General features: G+C 46.2%; 1 protein-coding gene across 1 annotated transcript; it reads right to left on the bottom strand.

The window, feature by feature from the left end:
* Positions 1 to 15,169: 15,169 nt before the first annotated feature.
* On the bottom strand, positions 15,170 to 15,493 carry LOC307102725 (large ribosomal subunit protein uL15-like; the record flags this gene model as incomplete). The annotated part of the gene is made up of 1 exon (XM_079776413.1): positions 15,170 to 15,493. One exon carries the CDS (start codon positions 15,491 to 15,493, stop codon positions 15,170 to 15,172), a length of 324 nt encoding a protein of 107 aa, XP_079632539.1.
* Between the last annotated feature and the right edge of the window lie 371 nt (positions 15,494 to 15,864).

The following is a 15,864-nucleotide window of genomic DNA, read 5'->3' as shown; positions in this document are numbered from 1 at the left end:
GAAAACAATGAGACCTTATTATTTCTGATAGTCTATTGATCAAAGTGAGCCATGGTTAATACATCAGTGTTACTATCCTGCTATACATTTAACATTGGAAGGTAAACCAGCAATCTATTTACCAAAACCAAGTCTTCCTGCTGGTTGACTGCATGGTGCTGGGGAAAAAAAAATGTATAGTTCCTTATTGCTGTGTAAAACCATTTCTTGCTTAAGGACCAAGCTGCCTTTCAAAGTCTTTACAGAAGAATTTATCAGCTTGGAGTGACTTTGCCCCCAAGGGGATGTTTGGCAATGTCTAGAGACATTGTCATGACTGGGGGATGCTCTCGGCATCTGGTTGGTAGAGGCCAGGGGTGCTGCCAAACATCCTATGTGCATAGCCAGCCACACACAAAGAATTTCTCCACCCTAAGTGTCAATAGTGCTGAGGTTGAGAATCCTCAGGTTGGGATTCATGGGTGGCTTGTCTACCCTGTGCAGCTTGTTTCACCTGCTTCATTCACACTCAGAACTCCTACATGGCCGGCCTTCTGCAGTCCCATCCTATCACCAAGGAACTCCCGCCTCCCACCACCACCACCGCTGATGTTTGTTCCCTGTTGCCCACCTCTTCTCTTTGGTCAAGGTTGTCACTCATTTCTATCATTTTTTTTTTCCTCTGGAGGTAGCTGGAATAGGGTTCTGATCCATGAGGGTGGAGAAGAAGGAGGATGGAGGAAATCAAGCTTTGCCTGACAGACACAGGGAGGACCACCCACAAGAAGGTCCATCCTTTCTTTTTTTGATTTAAATTCTTCATTGTTGACACTACTGCAGATGTCCCCCATTTCTCCCCCTTTACTCACCTCCACTCAACCCCCGATGCCCGCCTCCCTTGGCCCTCACCACACTATTGTTTGTGTCCATGGTGTATGCATACATGTTCTTTAGCTAATACCTTCACACCCTTCACTGCTGACATTTGTCAGTCTGTTCCATGTATCCATGCCTCTGGTTCTATTTTATTTGTCAGTTTACTTTGTTAGATTTTACATATTAGTAAAATTGTATGGTATTTATCTATCTCTCACTTGCTTATTTTACCTAGCATAATAATGTCTAGGTCCATCCATGCTGTTGCAAAGATTAAGAGTACCCTCTTTTTGTTTTTTACAGCCGCACAGTATTCCATTATGCAAATGTACCACTGCTTTTTTATCTACTCATATACTGGTGGGCACTTGGACTATTTCCAGATCTTAGCTATTATAAATAACAGTTAATGAACAAAGGGGTGCATATATTCCTTCTGATTGCTGTTTCAGAATTCTTAAAATATATACCCAGAAGTGGGATCACTGAATCAAAAGGAACTCGTCCCCCCTGTAACGAAGATATCCCTCCTTACCCTCCGCCTGCTGCCTCTGGAAACAGGGCCATTCTCTCTCGTGACCCCACCCTTTCTACAAGTCTCGGAGTGGTTTCTGCCCTTTCTTGTTTAAAAGTCTCTTCAGCTAGTTTTCAGATGGCCATTCAGGGTGGATGTTCCCCAATTTAAATGTTTTTATTGACTTTTAAAGAGAGAGGGAGGAAGGGAGAGAGAAACTTGGATGGGGAGGAAAACATTGATTGGTTGCATCCCACATGAATCCTGACCAGGGATCAAACCGCAACCATGGCACGTGCCCTGACCGGGAATCGAATTGGCGATCTTTCAGCACATGGGACAATGCTCAACTGAGCCACACCAGGCAGGGCGGTGTTCCTCAGTTTAGTTTTATTTCCAGTTTGGTTCTGGGAGGAGGTGTAAGAAAGATCCATCTACTCTGCTGCTATCTTGAAACCTCCGAAGGTCCATCCTTTCCATGTCAGAGGATCTACTCTGGCTAACACCTGCATCATTAACCCCAAGAGCCCACCTCTGTTCAGCCTTGAGCAGCAGCATCTGTCTGATTTACCAGGTACCCACCTCCCAGAAGGAATTTGTTGTGTCCTACTTCAAGAAGTGGGGAGAGAGGAAGAAGAGAGCCTGTTTTGCCACTTCAGTGGATAACTGAGTTTTCCAGAGAGTAAGAGGGGATGCTTTCTGAGACTGGACCACGCATTTTAGCCATGGACCTTCACCTGCCAGTTTCCTCACCCCCTTCAGGTCTCTGCCAGCACAGAGGTCTTACCTGCCCAATCATTTCATAAAGTACCATTACCTCAATCTCCCTGCAATCTCCACCTCATGCCCTTTATATCATCTGATTGTGCTCTACCATCATCTTCATAAGTAATTTGTTTTCCTTTATTGCCTGTATTCCACCTACTCAGATATAAGAGGAGAACTGGTCTTTTTCACTGCTGGAACCCCACATTTGCAGAATGAATGAATACCGGGCACCAACCCTTGGCTCCTCCTTCCCCTCATCCTCCAATTCCCCACCTTCACCCTGACTTGGCCTCAGGCATAGTATAGACTAACCTCCCTCTTTATTAGTTTACAAGTGGTTTCAGTTTAATAAGTTGTTTTTCCAAGAAACTATGATAAAACTATAAATCAAGATAACTATCTCAAATATTTGTCTGCATCCCTACAGCTGTTTACCATGCCTGAAGCACAAAGTATGCACTATTGGGTGCTCAGTACAGCAACTGTTGTATTTTATAGCAACATTTTTTTGCTAATTTCTCTGACTCAAGGACCTGACAAAGTTTAGAGGGGAGGGACTTCAGGTAGAGGCTGCTGGGCCTGGGCCTCCACAACCTATGGGTTCCAGAAAGAGAGGAACAGAAGCTGAGGTCAACCACGTTTGTTCTCCCCACAAGAAAAGCAGGACGGACAAGTATTGGACATGAAGTGGTATTGATGGGGAGGAAATGGCAGTAAATGAGCATTGTTTGTATTATTACTGGGAGGATAAAAGCAAAAGAAGTTGTTGATTTTCTCAGCATGTTTTTTAGGTAATTGAAAAGTCCAGTCCCTCCCAGGCTTCATTTTTTTCCTAAATTATAATCTAAATATATAGTGAATTATGACTCATGTTTTTACTACGATTTTTAAATAGGCTTCTTTTTAAAGCAAGTTTATGCCTATAGTAAAATTGAGCAGAAGGCTCCGGCTGGTGTGACTAAGTGGTTGAGTGTCGTTGACCCATGAACCAGAAGGTCAAGGTTTGATTCTTGGTCAGGGCACATGCTCAGGTTGTGGGCTTGATTCCTAGTAGGGGGTGTGCAGGAGGCAGCGGATCAATGATTCTGTCTCATCATTGATGTTTCTATCTCTCTTTCCCTCTCCCTTCCTCTCTAAAACCAATTTTTAAAAAAATTGAGCAGAAGGTACAGAGATATCCCTATACTCCCTGTCCCTACCCATGCACAGCTTCCCCAACTATCAACATCCCCACCAGAGTGACACGGTTATTACAACGAATGGACCAATATTGACACATCATTATCACTGTAAGTCCATAGTTTGCATTAGGGTTCACTCTTGCTGTTGCACATTCTATGGTTTGGACAAATGCATAATGACATGTATTCACCACTATAGTATCATGCAGAATAATTTCACTGCCCTAAAAATCCTCTGTGCATTGTCTGTTCATCCCTCCTTTCTCCTTAATCACTGGCAACTACAAGCTTCTGTGTCCATAGTTTTGCCTTTTCCAGAATGTCATATAGTTGGAATCATATACTACTAGTATATAGCTTTGATAGATTAGTTTCTTCCACTTAGTAATATGCATTTCAGTTTCCTCCATGTCTTTTCATGGTCTGATAGCTCATTTCTTTTTTCTTTTTTAATAGAGGCCCAGTGCATGAAATTCGTGCACGGGTTGGGTCCCTAGTGGCTGCTGGCTGCTGGCTGGGGCCTCCCTTCATTCCACACCACCCCCTGGTGGTCACCACACATCATAGCGAGCGATCGAACTCCCAGTCTGTCAAACTCCCGAGGGGACACTTTGCATATTAGGCTTTTATATATATAGACTAGTAGCCCTGCACACAAATCCATGTGCCAGTAGCTCTTTGTGGGGCCTGGCCGCTCCATGCCTGCTGCCCAGAGGCTCTCCGCGGTCCAGAGGCCCATCGACAGCTGGGCACAGAATGCTTGCATTCTTCCAGGCCGTTCACGCTGCCTGCTCTCAGCGGCCACTCCCCTGGGACTGGGGGACTCCGGCAGGGCTGAGAGGACTGGGCGCCACCATCTTGTGGCTATTAGTGCTGCCATCTTTGTGATTAAGTGATGGTTAATTTGCATATTACCCCTTTATTAGATAGAATTATTTTTTAATATATTTTTATTGATTTCAGAGAAGAAGGGAGAGGGAGAAAGAGATAGAAACATCAATGATGAGAGAGAATTATCAATAGGCTGCCTCCTGCACACCCCCTACTGGAGATCGAACCCAAAACCCAGGCATGTACCCTTGACCGGAATCAAACCCGGGACCCTTCAGTCCACAGGCCAATGCTCTATCCAGTGAACCAAACAGCTAGAGCAGCTCATTTCTTTTTTTTCTGAGTAGTAGTCCATTGTCTGATGTACCAGAGTTTATACACTCAGCTACAGAAGGACATCTTCATTGCTTTCAGGTTTTTGCAAATTTGTGTAAAGCTGCTATAAACATCCATGTGCAGGTTTCAGTGTGGACATTACTTTTAAACTCATTTGGGTATATTACAAGGAGCACAATTGCTAGATCATATGTTAAGAGGAGGTTTAGTTTTAAAAGAGCCCAGCTGGTGTGGCTCAGTGGTTGAGTGTCGACCTATGAACCAGGAGGTCACGGTTTGATTCCCAGTCAGGGCACATGCCCAGGTTGCAGGTTCAATTCCCAGTGTGGGGTGTGCAGGAGACAGCCGATCAGTGATTCTCTCTCATCATTGATGTTTCTATCCCTTTCTTCGTCTCCCTTCCTCTCAGAAATAAAAAAATACAAAATAAAATAAATCACCAAACTGTCTAATAGGTCTGTAGTGCTACCTCATGGTTGTTTTACTTGCATTTCTGTGTGGACATAGGATGTGGAGCATCTTCTCATGTGCTTATTTGCTATCTATATATTGTTGGTGAAGTTTCTCTTAAGATATTTGGGCTATTTTTTAATAGGAGTGTTTGTGTTTTTATTATTGAGTTTTATGATTTTTTTTTTTGAGTTTTATGATTTCTTTGTATATTTTGGATAACAGTCCTTTATCTGATACTAGTGACCCGGTGCACGAAATTCGTGCACATTAAAAGGGGATTAATTAGAGGAAATAATTTAATATTGCTATTTGCCCTTTCTCTATAATATAAGTGTCAGAGATGAAAGAAAATTAGTAAAATGTATATGAAAACTTTCCTCCTATCAGAGTCTGGGGCTCACCACGGGACCCAGAGTCAAGTCCCCGCCAACCCACATGCACCTCAAAATCACGTAAGACCTAGAACAGGCCGACTGCCCCCCCATTGGGCTAGATCCAGACCCGGCCAGTCCCACCCTTGTCAAGCCCTGCCAGGCAGTGGGCATAGCCTCAGGTCCCCTGGCCCGGCGCCAGGAAGGGGGGCATGGCCTGAGGTCTCCTGTCAAGCCCCGCTGGGTGGGGGCATGGCCTGAGGTCCCCTGTGAAGCCCCGCCAGGCAGAGGTGCAGCCTCAGGTCCCCCGGCCCAGCACCGGGAGGGGGCACAGCCTCAGGTCCCCCGTCAAGCCCTGCTGGGCGGGGGCATGGCCTGAGTTCCCCCAACCCAGCACTGGAGGTGCACCTTGAGGTCCCCTGTCAAGCCCCGCTGGGTGGACTTAGCATATTGGCATCTTATATAGATAGATATATAAATAGATATTCCATCATTTTCTGAGGTCCCCTGTCAAACCCAGCCAGGCAGGCGGGTGCAGCCTCAGGTCCCCTGGCCCAGTGCTGGGGCAGGAGGCATGGCCTGAGGTCCCCCATCAAGCCCCGCCGGGCGGGGGGTGAGGTCTGAGGTCCCCAGGCCTGGTGCCGTGGTGGGGGGCGTGGCCTAAAGTCCCCTGTCAAGCCCCACCTGGTGGGGGGCGTGGCCTGAGGTCCCCCGGCCTGGCGCTGGGGCGGGGGGAGCACCCTGAGGTCCCCTAGCCCAGCACCAGGACGGGAAGTGCACCTTGAGGTCCCCTGTCAAGCCCTGCCGGGTGGGGGAGGGCATAGCCTCAGGTCCCTGCTGATGGCTCATTAAGGTTCCTTATGGGAACTTGGCCTCAGCTGTGGGTGCAGCCATCTTTGCGACGGAGTGATGGTCAATTAGCATATTCCCTCTTTATTAGGTAGGATATCTTTGGAAATATTTTTCCCAGGCTGTGGCTTTTCTTGTAATTCTCTCAACAGTGTTATTCACAGAAAAGAAAAATTTAATTTTAATCAAATCCAGTTTATCAATTCTTTCTTTTTGTGCATTGTGCCCTTGGTGTTGTATTTAAAAAGCCATCACTAAACCCAAGGTTATCTAGATTTTCCACTGCGTTATCATCTTGGAGTTTTATAGTTTTGTGTTTTACATTTGAGTCGGTGGTCCGTTTAATTTTGTTCCCATCAGCAGTCACATACATGTGCTATACATCATCCTTGATTGTTTTTCCAGAACTCTGAGGAGTCTGGGATTTTACCTTGCCTGCCTGCCGCAGTCTCATGAAGGTTCACAGACTCTGGCAAACTACTAGGTCAGAAAGGATAATTCATTACTTACAGCATAGCAGCATGGTATTCCCATTTTTGTGCCGGTTCTCTGAGCCCCAATTCCCAGAGATGTGATGTGAAGAAGGCCATAGGACATCTGTACACACACCAGGTAGTATCACAGAAAAGGAACAGTGAGCTTAGGAACCACATTGTTAGGGGCAAGAAAGGAATATTGGGGACTGGCTGTGGTTGTGGGAAATATTGATCATGCTCTGTTAACCATAGTTGCCTTATGTTGGTTGAAGAGGGGACATTCTGACCTGGCTGGGAGTTGTATGTCCCAGTCAACCTTAGAGTGAGGTCCATTCTCATGGAAAGATTAATACCCTTGTTGCCCAAACAATGGAGTCCCACTCCAGCCTCCTACTTCCCCATGCCTATAATCCAATTTCCCTGTGTGATCCTTGTCCTACCCTATATAAGCAGCTGGCTTATGGGGGGCGGCAGAGCAGATTTTTGTGGATGACCTGCTGCTCTCTCATACTGCTGGCAGTATTGGAATAAATAGTCCTTTTCTGAAGCTCCAAGTGCATATGGTTTGTCGCTTCCCGCTGACCTGATTTCTGCCATAACATCTTTAAAAATGGGCAGTAAGGACGTCTGTCCTTTGCTCAAAGGGAGACATCATCTCCATCTTCTAAGGCTGTAAGCAAGCCTGCCCTTCCCTCCAGAGACAGGCACGTCTTCCAAGGATGTTTCCTACACACAAAAAGGAACAAGAGCAAGCAGTGCCCCCTTGCAAGACAAACAGAACCATGAGGGACCCCTCGGGAACTGTCTCCCATCATGGCAACGTGTAACTTTCATTTTCACGAAACTGTATTATAAATGAGCACTCTTCTTCAATATCATGTTTCTTTTATACAAGTCAAGTAAAAGATGCAGAACCTGCTTTCATTAAAAACAACAACACACAACTAAAATAAAAATGAGTGAAAATACCCAACGCTGGCAAGGATGTAGAGGAAGTGGATGTCTCTTACATTGTTGGTGAAAATGTCAAATGGTATACCACTCTGGAAAGGTCTTTGGCAAACTAATTTAATTAAAAATTAAACACGCAACTACAATATGACTCAGCAATGGTACTACTGGACATTTAATCCAGAAAAATGGAAATTTACTTCCACACAAAACCCTTTGTATAAGTGTTTATAAAAGCTTTATTTATCATAATCAAAACTGGAAAAACTAAAATATCTTTCAGTGGGTAAATGGATAAACAAATTGTGGTACATTCATTCCATGGAACTCCACTCATCAATAGAGAAGAATGGATTATTGATGCATACAGCAACATGGATGGACTTCAGAGCATTATACTGAGTGAAATAAAAGGCAATATCAAAGGTCACGTACTGATTCTGTTACAGAAAACAGGAGAAGAACAAAGCAATACTTAGAGAGATGGAGTTACATTTATTATGCACGGGTCCAGAGGAAAATGTCTCTCAAATTCAGGGCCCCAACATGCAGGAATTTTCCCTATTGATATGTTTTTACCTTCTTTGTCTCCCAAATATGGGGTGTTTCCAGCTCCTTTTGCAAGTTCTTAAAGAGCCCTATGTGCTGGGTCCTTGAGACCTCAACCAGAGGCCTGGCCTGGTGCCAGCACTGATAACCTTGTCTGGGGAAGGTTTAATGGCCTCTCTAAAGTGGGAGTAGTCTTAGCAAGCAAGAATTTACAGAAGCCAAATAGCAGGGTTAAAATTTCAAACAGCAGTTTTTATATAAGATGGATGCTTCAATTTCAGTTAAAACATTGTAGAGATGGAGAACAGAATAATGGTCACCGTGTTTAGGAATGGTGGGAGAGACAGGTGTGGGTGTGTATAAGGCCTGACAATTAGCTTTTCTGATTTTAATGTCAGTGGCTGAAATTAAGCTATTTATTGCTAAGGCATCCACTTCAAATCTGGAATAAACACATTGCCAGCTACTCAACTAGATGAAGAGCCAGGCTTCCCACCCACGAAGTTCCCCTTGTAGAAATCTCTGGTTGACCTAAATAATTGACCACCTAAGTGGCCCTGCTTTTCCCTTTCATCCCATTAATTCCTGAAAGAGTGACCCTGAGAAAACATAGGCACCACACCCTGGACCCAGTAAAGATAGAACCCCAGATTGTTCCCTCTCCTCTTCCCTCTCTCTCCCTGACATGTGGCCCTGGGTGTGCCTTGTAGCCCCTAGGGCTAGTGAGTAATAAGCCTTGTCTTTTCAAAGTTTCCTGGTGGTTGTTGCTAAGCTGTGGTGTCTTATAATAAGAACCACATGGCCAGTTCAGCCACAACACTGGTTCTGAGAGGAAAAATGTCTGGGTGATAAGGGATTTTTGGACTGGAACCCGGATTCTTTATCCGTTGCAGTCAAAGAATGAATCCACAGACAGAGGGTAGTATAGCAAAGGTGGAGACTTATTGAAGAACAAGTACAGACTCCCATGTGGGGAGGGGGAAAGAGTCCCACAGAATGGACTCCCACGTGGGGAGGGAAAAGGGTCTGACTTCCTGTTTCCATGGCTTATAAAGGCTGCAGTTCTTGTGTCCTGATATCCCCTCTGATTGGTCAATATTCCTTTTCGAATTGGTTGCTATAGTGACTCCTGAGGCCCTCCTCCCTCATTGTCCTCCTCTTCCTTCTGGACTTTCTTCCTTCTTCTTTATTTTGTAAATATAGACCTTTTTTGGCTACTTCCAGTTCCCTTGTCTTATGTAAATGCAACTGTTGCTGTTCCCTTGTCTTATGGAAATATAACTGCACCTGGCTTCCTTGTGTTATGGAAATATACCTTCTCCCCGTCTGTATCCCTATGTTTTTTTTCCTGGACCCCAATTCTAAAAATTCCCTAAACCTGCCTATGTTCCCCTAAAATTCCTGTTTCATGGGGTTCACACCAGTAGTACAGGCCCCAGGGAGTGCCCCAGGCATTTCCAGCTCACAGCACAGAGCAGTGTGACAAAAAGGGGGTCTTTGTGGTGATGGACCACTTCTGCCTCTTGATTGTAGCAGTGGTTACATGAATTTACAATGTGTAGGTGTCTCTACTGTACCAATATCAATTTCCTGATTTTGATATTGTACTGTAGTTGGGTAAGAGGTAAAATATCTGTAATTTCCTATTAAAATGTTTAAAAAACAGTTATATTGTTTGTAAACTATACTGCAATAAAGTTAATTTTTAAAAGTGATTTTGATACAGGATTTTTGGACTGGAACTCGAGGTATTCCCCTGGGCAGGAGGGCTTGTACCAGGCTCTTTGTCCATTTGGAGTCAAAGAATGAAACCACAGACAGAGGATGGTATAGTACAGGTGGAAATTTATTGAAGAACAAGTACAGGCTCCCACGTGGGGAGGGGGAAAAGAGTCCCACCATGGCCGAAACTGGTTTGGCTCAGTGGATAGAGCGTCGGCCTGCGGACTCAAGGGTCCCAGGTTCGATTCCGGTCAAGGGCATGTACCTTGGTTGTGGGCACATCCCCCGTAGGGGGTGTGCAAGAGGCAGCTGATCAATGTTTCTCTCTCATCGATGTTTCTAACTCTCTATCCCTCTCCCTTCCTCTCTGTAAAAAATCAATAAAATATATTAAAAAAAAAAAAAAGAGTCCCACCATGGTTTATAAAGGCTGCAGTTTTTTGTGCCTCAATATTCCCTCTGATTGGTAGCTATTCCTCTTTGATTTGGTTACTATAGTAACTGCTGAGCTCAAAGGTCAAAACCTCACCTGGGACAAGTGAGGCCCTCCTCCCTCATTGTTCTCCTATTCCCTCTGGGCTTTCTTTCTCCTTCCCTTTATTCTGTAGATTTGTGCCTTTTGCTACTCCCAGTTCCCTTATCTTATGGAAATGTAACTGTTGCCTCTCCCAACTTCCCTGTCTTATGGAAATGTAACCTTTTGCAGCTCTGCAGCCTGTGCTTTTTCCATGGACCCACTTAATTTTAAAAATTCCCTAAACCTGCCTATTTCACCCTTAAAAACTCCTATTTCAATTTGTTAAATATTTGGCAAAATGCAGTTTAACAGCCTGAGTTCATTCTTTGGAGCCAGAAAGAATTGCATAAGACCCTTTTATTTCCTTGTTTAATATCAGAGAAAAGTTGTAACCTCTCTGATTATCCATTTTATCATCTGTAGAATAGATATAATACTATCCATATTACAAGGTTGTTGTGAGGGGAAAAAAAATCTATATAAAGTACCTAGTTTTATTAAGCATTCCACAGATTTTACTTTTCTTTTTCTATTCTCTTACCCATTATGAGATTTCTCATATAAATGAATTCATAAACTATTATTATTATTATCATTATTATTATTATTATGTGTGTGTGAGGTATCACGAATTTATTCAATCATCCACACACCAGGTGGCTGAGCCTGGATGGCTCCAGCCGAATTCATAAATTATTTAAAATATTTTTGTCTGACTTCTCTATATTAGTGGGTAGAAATATAGTTATAGCATGGGGATTCTTCCAACCCCTTACATTTGATGATTCTATGCCTAATAAATCACCCAGCACAGGAATTGTGGTTTACCAGGGAGCAATGCTAACAGCTACCACTAGGTGGCAGGCCATTCTCTCTATTTAAGGATCAATTTGGTTACAGAGGTAATGAATGGTAACCAGCTTTGTTTAGATTACTAGAGGCCCGGTGCACGAAATTCGTGCACGGTGGGGGAGGGCGGGGGGGGGGGGGGGAGAGGTCTCCTCAGCCCAGCCTGCACCCTCTCCAATCCAGGACTCCTTGGGGGATGTCTGACTGCCGGTTTAGGCCCGATCCCAGGGATCGGGCCTAAACTGGCAGTCGAACATCTCTCTCACAATCCTGTACCGCTGGCTCCTAATTGCTCACCTGCCTGCCTGCCTGGTCACTCCTAACTGCTCCCCCCCCCCCCCGCCGGCCTGGTCATCCTAACTGGCCCCCACTGCTGGCCAGGGCGCCCCCAACTGCCCCCTCCCTTCTGGCCTGGTCACCCCTAACTGCCCCCCTGCCAGCCTGGTCACCCCTAACTGCCCCCCATGCCGGCCTGGTCACCTCTTATTGCCCCCCCCCTGCCAGCCTGGTTGCCCTTAACTTCCCCCCCCTCCAGCCTGGTCACCCCCAACTGCCCCCCCCTACTGGCCTGGTCGCCCCCAACTGCCCCCCCTGCCGGCTTGGTCACCCCACGCAGCCTGCTTGTTCAGTCATTTAGTTGTCCCTCACTAACCCCCCTGCCAGCCTGGTCGTAGGCAGCCATCTTGTGAGGGTGTGAACGGTAAATTTGCATATTACCTTTTTATTATATAGGATGAAGTCTTTCTCTGTTTCCTGCTGTGAGGAATTTCTGGAACAGCCCAGTTTCTCCAGATTGTCTGCCCCTGAGGTTTTGGATGTGATCCAATAATGTACTCAGTTAAACTTGGTTCAACAGTTTATCAAATACTTATCAAGTGCACATGACAGATACTGTGCAAAGGGCTGGGAACTGAGCCATGTTAAGTGTTCAGGATGGATGTGTTCACATTTGCTTCTAAGTTGTGTGTGTGTGTGTGTGTGTGTGTGTGTGTGTGTGTGTGTGTGTGTGTGTACTTCAAGGTGTTTTCCTATAAAATCCGCCTATATAAATTTATACAAGGTATTGCAAAAAGTAGTTGTTCTTCTTTGGTACCTACACATATGACCTGGGCAAATCTAATATAAATAAATAAATAATAAATAAACAAACAAACAAACCAAAGTGGGCAAAAGTGATGCTATTGGATTTCAGGCCAACTGTTGCACCTTCTCAAGACATCTGGGGTCATAGGTAACCCTAACCAACTTGTCTCAGTTTTCCTGGCCTTTCTTAGTTTAGATATAAAGATCTTACATCTGGTGAGGCCCCTCAGTCCCAGGCACACGGGATGGTTGGTCCCCCGACCTAGGGATGGCTTTTCTCTTCCTCCCAGTCTGAGGGGATTTCAGATCGGGAAACGAGAGTGAATTTCAGAATGACCTCTTATGGGTTGTCATTAAGCCTGTCTTGTCCCGGGGTCTGCGAGTCAGGGCCCTGCCCGGTGTCTAGCTGTCAAGCAGACCTAAAGCCACCTTTTGAATCCTGGGACAATGCCCACAAAAATCTGAGACAGAAAAGCCTGTGAAAGTGCAGGAAGGTCAGAAGATGGCCACTGAGGAAGTGGCATCTGAGCCGAGCCCTGAGTGAAATCGAGGAGGCAGCCCTCTGAGTCCTGAGGAAGCTGTGGACAGAGGGACTAGCAAGTCCCAAGGCCCGGGTACAGGGAGGAACCCAGGACAGGGGAACCAAACTAATCTCAGTGTGGCTGAGCAGAACACGGGGAAGAAGGGTGGGGGTCAGTCTCGGGGAAGGTTCGGCAGGGGCCAGTTCGGATGTGGTCTTGTGGGTCTTTGCAAGGAGTTTGGAATTTGTTCTCAGAAAAGAGAAACCTTAAGAGGGGGAAGGAACCCTAACTGGTTTGGCTCAGTGGATAGAGCATTGGCCTGCGGACTGAAGGGTCCCAGGTTCGATTCCGGTCAAGGACATGTACCTTGGTTGTGGGCACATCTCCAGTAGGGGGTGTTTAGGGCAGCTGATTGATGTTTCTCTCTCATTGATGTTTCTAATTCTCTATCCCTCTCCCTTACTCTTTGTAAAAAATCAATAAAATATATATATATTAAAAAAAAAAGAGGGGGAAGGACACCATCCAGTTTATGTTGTAAACCGATCACCCTGGCTGCTGTGGGGAGAATGGACTGTGAGGGAGCAAGTGTGAATAAAGAAACCATTAGGAATAAAGAGACCATTGGGAAGTGCCCGCCGTGTGAGTGTGAATCAAGCTGATCGTGTGAGACTGGTAAGACAGCCGGGCCACCACTTGAAGGTGCAAGGCCAGGTGCAAGGAGAGAGGGCGCCGCACAGAAGCTCCTGGGCCAGAACCTCCCCGGCTTCCACGTCCCACTTTGTAGCTAAGAAGCAGCGCGGCCACTCAGCCTGAGGCCTCGCAGAGTCTGTGGAGTGGGCCCAGGATGACCCCGTAGATAGGCACCCGGCACTTAGGACCCCGCTGTCCACAGGGCTTCCCCTCCAAGCAGCAGAGTGAGGAGAGATGAGTGAAGAGATGTGGTAGAAAAATGGGAGAAATGGGAAAATGGTGGACACTATGTAATGCTCTATGTTCTAAAAGGCAACTCACTGCCGACCGCCGCCCCACCAGCTCTCCCCTCTGCCCAGCCTGATGGTGGAGCCCAGCAGAAAACTACTCTCAAGTTTCTTGCTGAATCTCAGGATACAACTGCCGTGTGGGGAGGCTGGTCCTGCATTCGCATGCCCCTTGGGGGCCAGACCCCTAGGTGGTCAGGCTCAGAGAGGAGTGGAGAAACGCCAGTGGTTACTCCAACTGTGGAGCATTGGTGAGATTTTGGGTGGCAAAGGCAAGAACTCTGAGAGGGAGAGAGCGAATTTTTTTAGGTCGCCCAAATGGTCATGCTGCCTGCTCTTTTGTGAACCCCATTTCACCTTTGGACCGGGCATGAGCATACAGACAGTGATTCCAGAATAAAACGTGGGAGAAACACCAGAGACAATGAATGGTTAGTTGATGCTAATGATAACACTCAACCACACATTGTTGGTCTTCAGCAACACCCCCACTCGTACTTCCATGGCCAAGCAGTGTGTGGCTCACACAGCTCTGTACTCTGCTATCAAGAGCATTTGGTTAAGCATAGTTAAGAGCAGCCACCAAATAGGTAAATGCTTAATATAAGTTAGGAGGTTGCACAGAGGTGGATCACCTGTCACCTGGATGAGTACTGCTGAGAACAGAGCGACAATAGGGCTGACAAGTAGGACATCAGGCCCCAGTGTGGAGCCGGCAAGCTGTGTCCACACACAGCTGTGAATCAATAATAGGTGTGCTGCAGACACTGTGCCAAATTTTCAAGGTGAACAAGGCTCAGGATCTATGGCCAGTTGCCTCTGTGGCCAGCTTGTTTGATCTGGCGGGACCAGGGCGGGAGCAGCAGGCATCCCGTGATAACTCATAGCTGTGCTATTGACAGTGCCTGAGAACGGGGACATCTGAGAATGACAGCACCTGGGAAGGTGGGTGAGCTGCCATCCAATTACCTTTCTGAGAACCTAAATCTAGCCTGACTATCACAAGGCATTGTGGGCCAGTGTTCTCTCCTCCAACCTCAGTGGGTACAGTCATTTCATGTGTAATACTTCAGCCCTGAGGAAAAGATAAAGATATCTATAAATATAAACCTTCGCTTGCCTACTCTTTGGTCAGCCTGAGGTTAAGTTTATGTAAGAAATGAAGGATATGTGACTGAATCTTTCTCTTTATTGATAGGCCACTGTCACTTTCAACATGGGCCTAGTTGAAACACTCCATCCTGTTACTTTTACCATTGTATCTGGTCACCATTATATTTGTATGTCTCCCAGGCTCAACTGTGAGGTTCCTTTTTTTATTTTTCACTTGTGGACATTTTAATGAATTTCCCTCCGTGTAGCTTCAAGCTACCAGGACAGAGGCCCCACCAACACCCTTCATCTTCTCCTCGGCTCTCCTGCTGAAGACCTTGGCCTTCACAATGACAGGCTGCTCTGGGAGCTCTCCCTTCCCCAGAACGTTGCAGTAGCCCGATCGCACCACATCAGTGACAGGAGCAGCTCCAGTCCTGCTTTTGGCAGCGTTTACCCGTGTCTGCTCACTGACCAGGGCCCACAGTTTATCCAGGTTGACAGCTAGGCAGAAGCTCTGGTTCCTCTTTAAGTGGTAATACCTCACACCCACTTTCCCAAAGTCACCTGGGAGATATTTATTAAAGTTGATCATGTGATGATCCAAGCCACCAGCATGACTTCGGCCAACCGGTGCTTCCTGTGCTTGCCTATGCAGGCATGGCCATGGATTTTGTGGCCCCAAAGTTCCCGGGTCTGCTTCAGCCTGGATGGCATGTCAGTGGCCAAGATGCAAGAGCTGTGAGCTTCCTGAGGGCAAGGGTGGTATCAATCATCCCCAGAGCCTAGTGCTCTGCCTGGCATATAATTGATATGATAGTCAAGATTGTATGTTGAGATTCACGGAGCCAAGATGGCGGCGGAGGTGAACGGCTGATTTGTTGCCCCGCATGGCAGTTTCGGAAATACAACTAAAAGATGGACTGGTGAGCGCGGCGACTCCTGCTTGTGTCTCCCCAGGCCGGG

Source organism: Cnephaeus nilssonii, assembly GCF_951640355.1.
Source record: "Cnephaeus nilssonii genome assembly, chromosome: 7".
Taxonomy (NCBI): Eukaryota; Metazoa; Chordata; class Mammalia; order Chiroptera; family Vespertilionidae; genus Cnephaeus; species Cnephaeus nilssonii.
The sequence above is the reverse complement of the archived record's forward strand: the minus strand, read 5'-3'. Positions and strand labels throughout refer to the sequence as shown.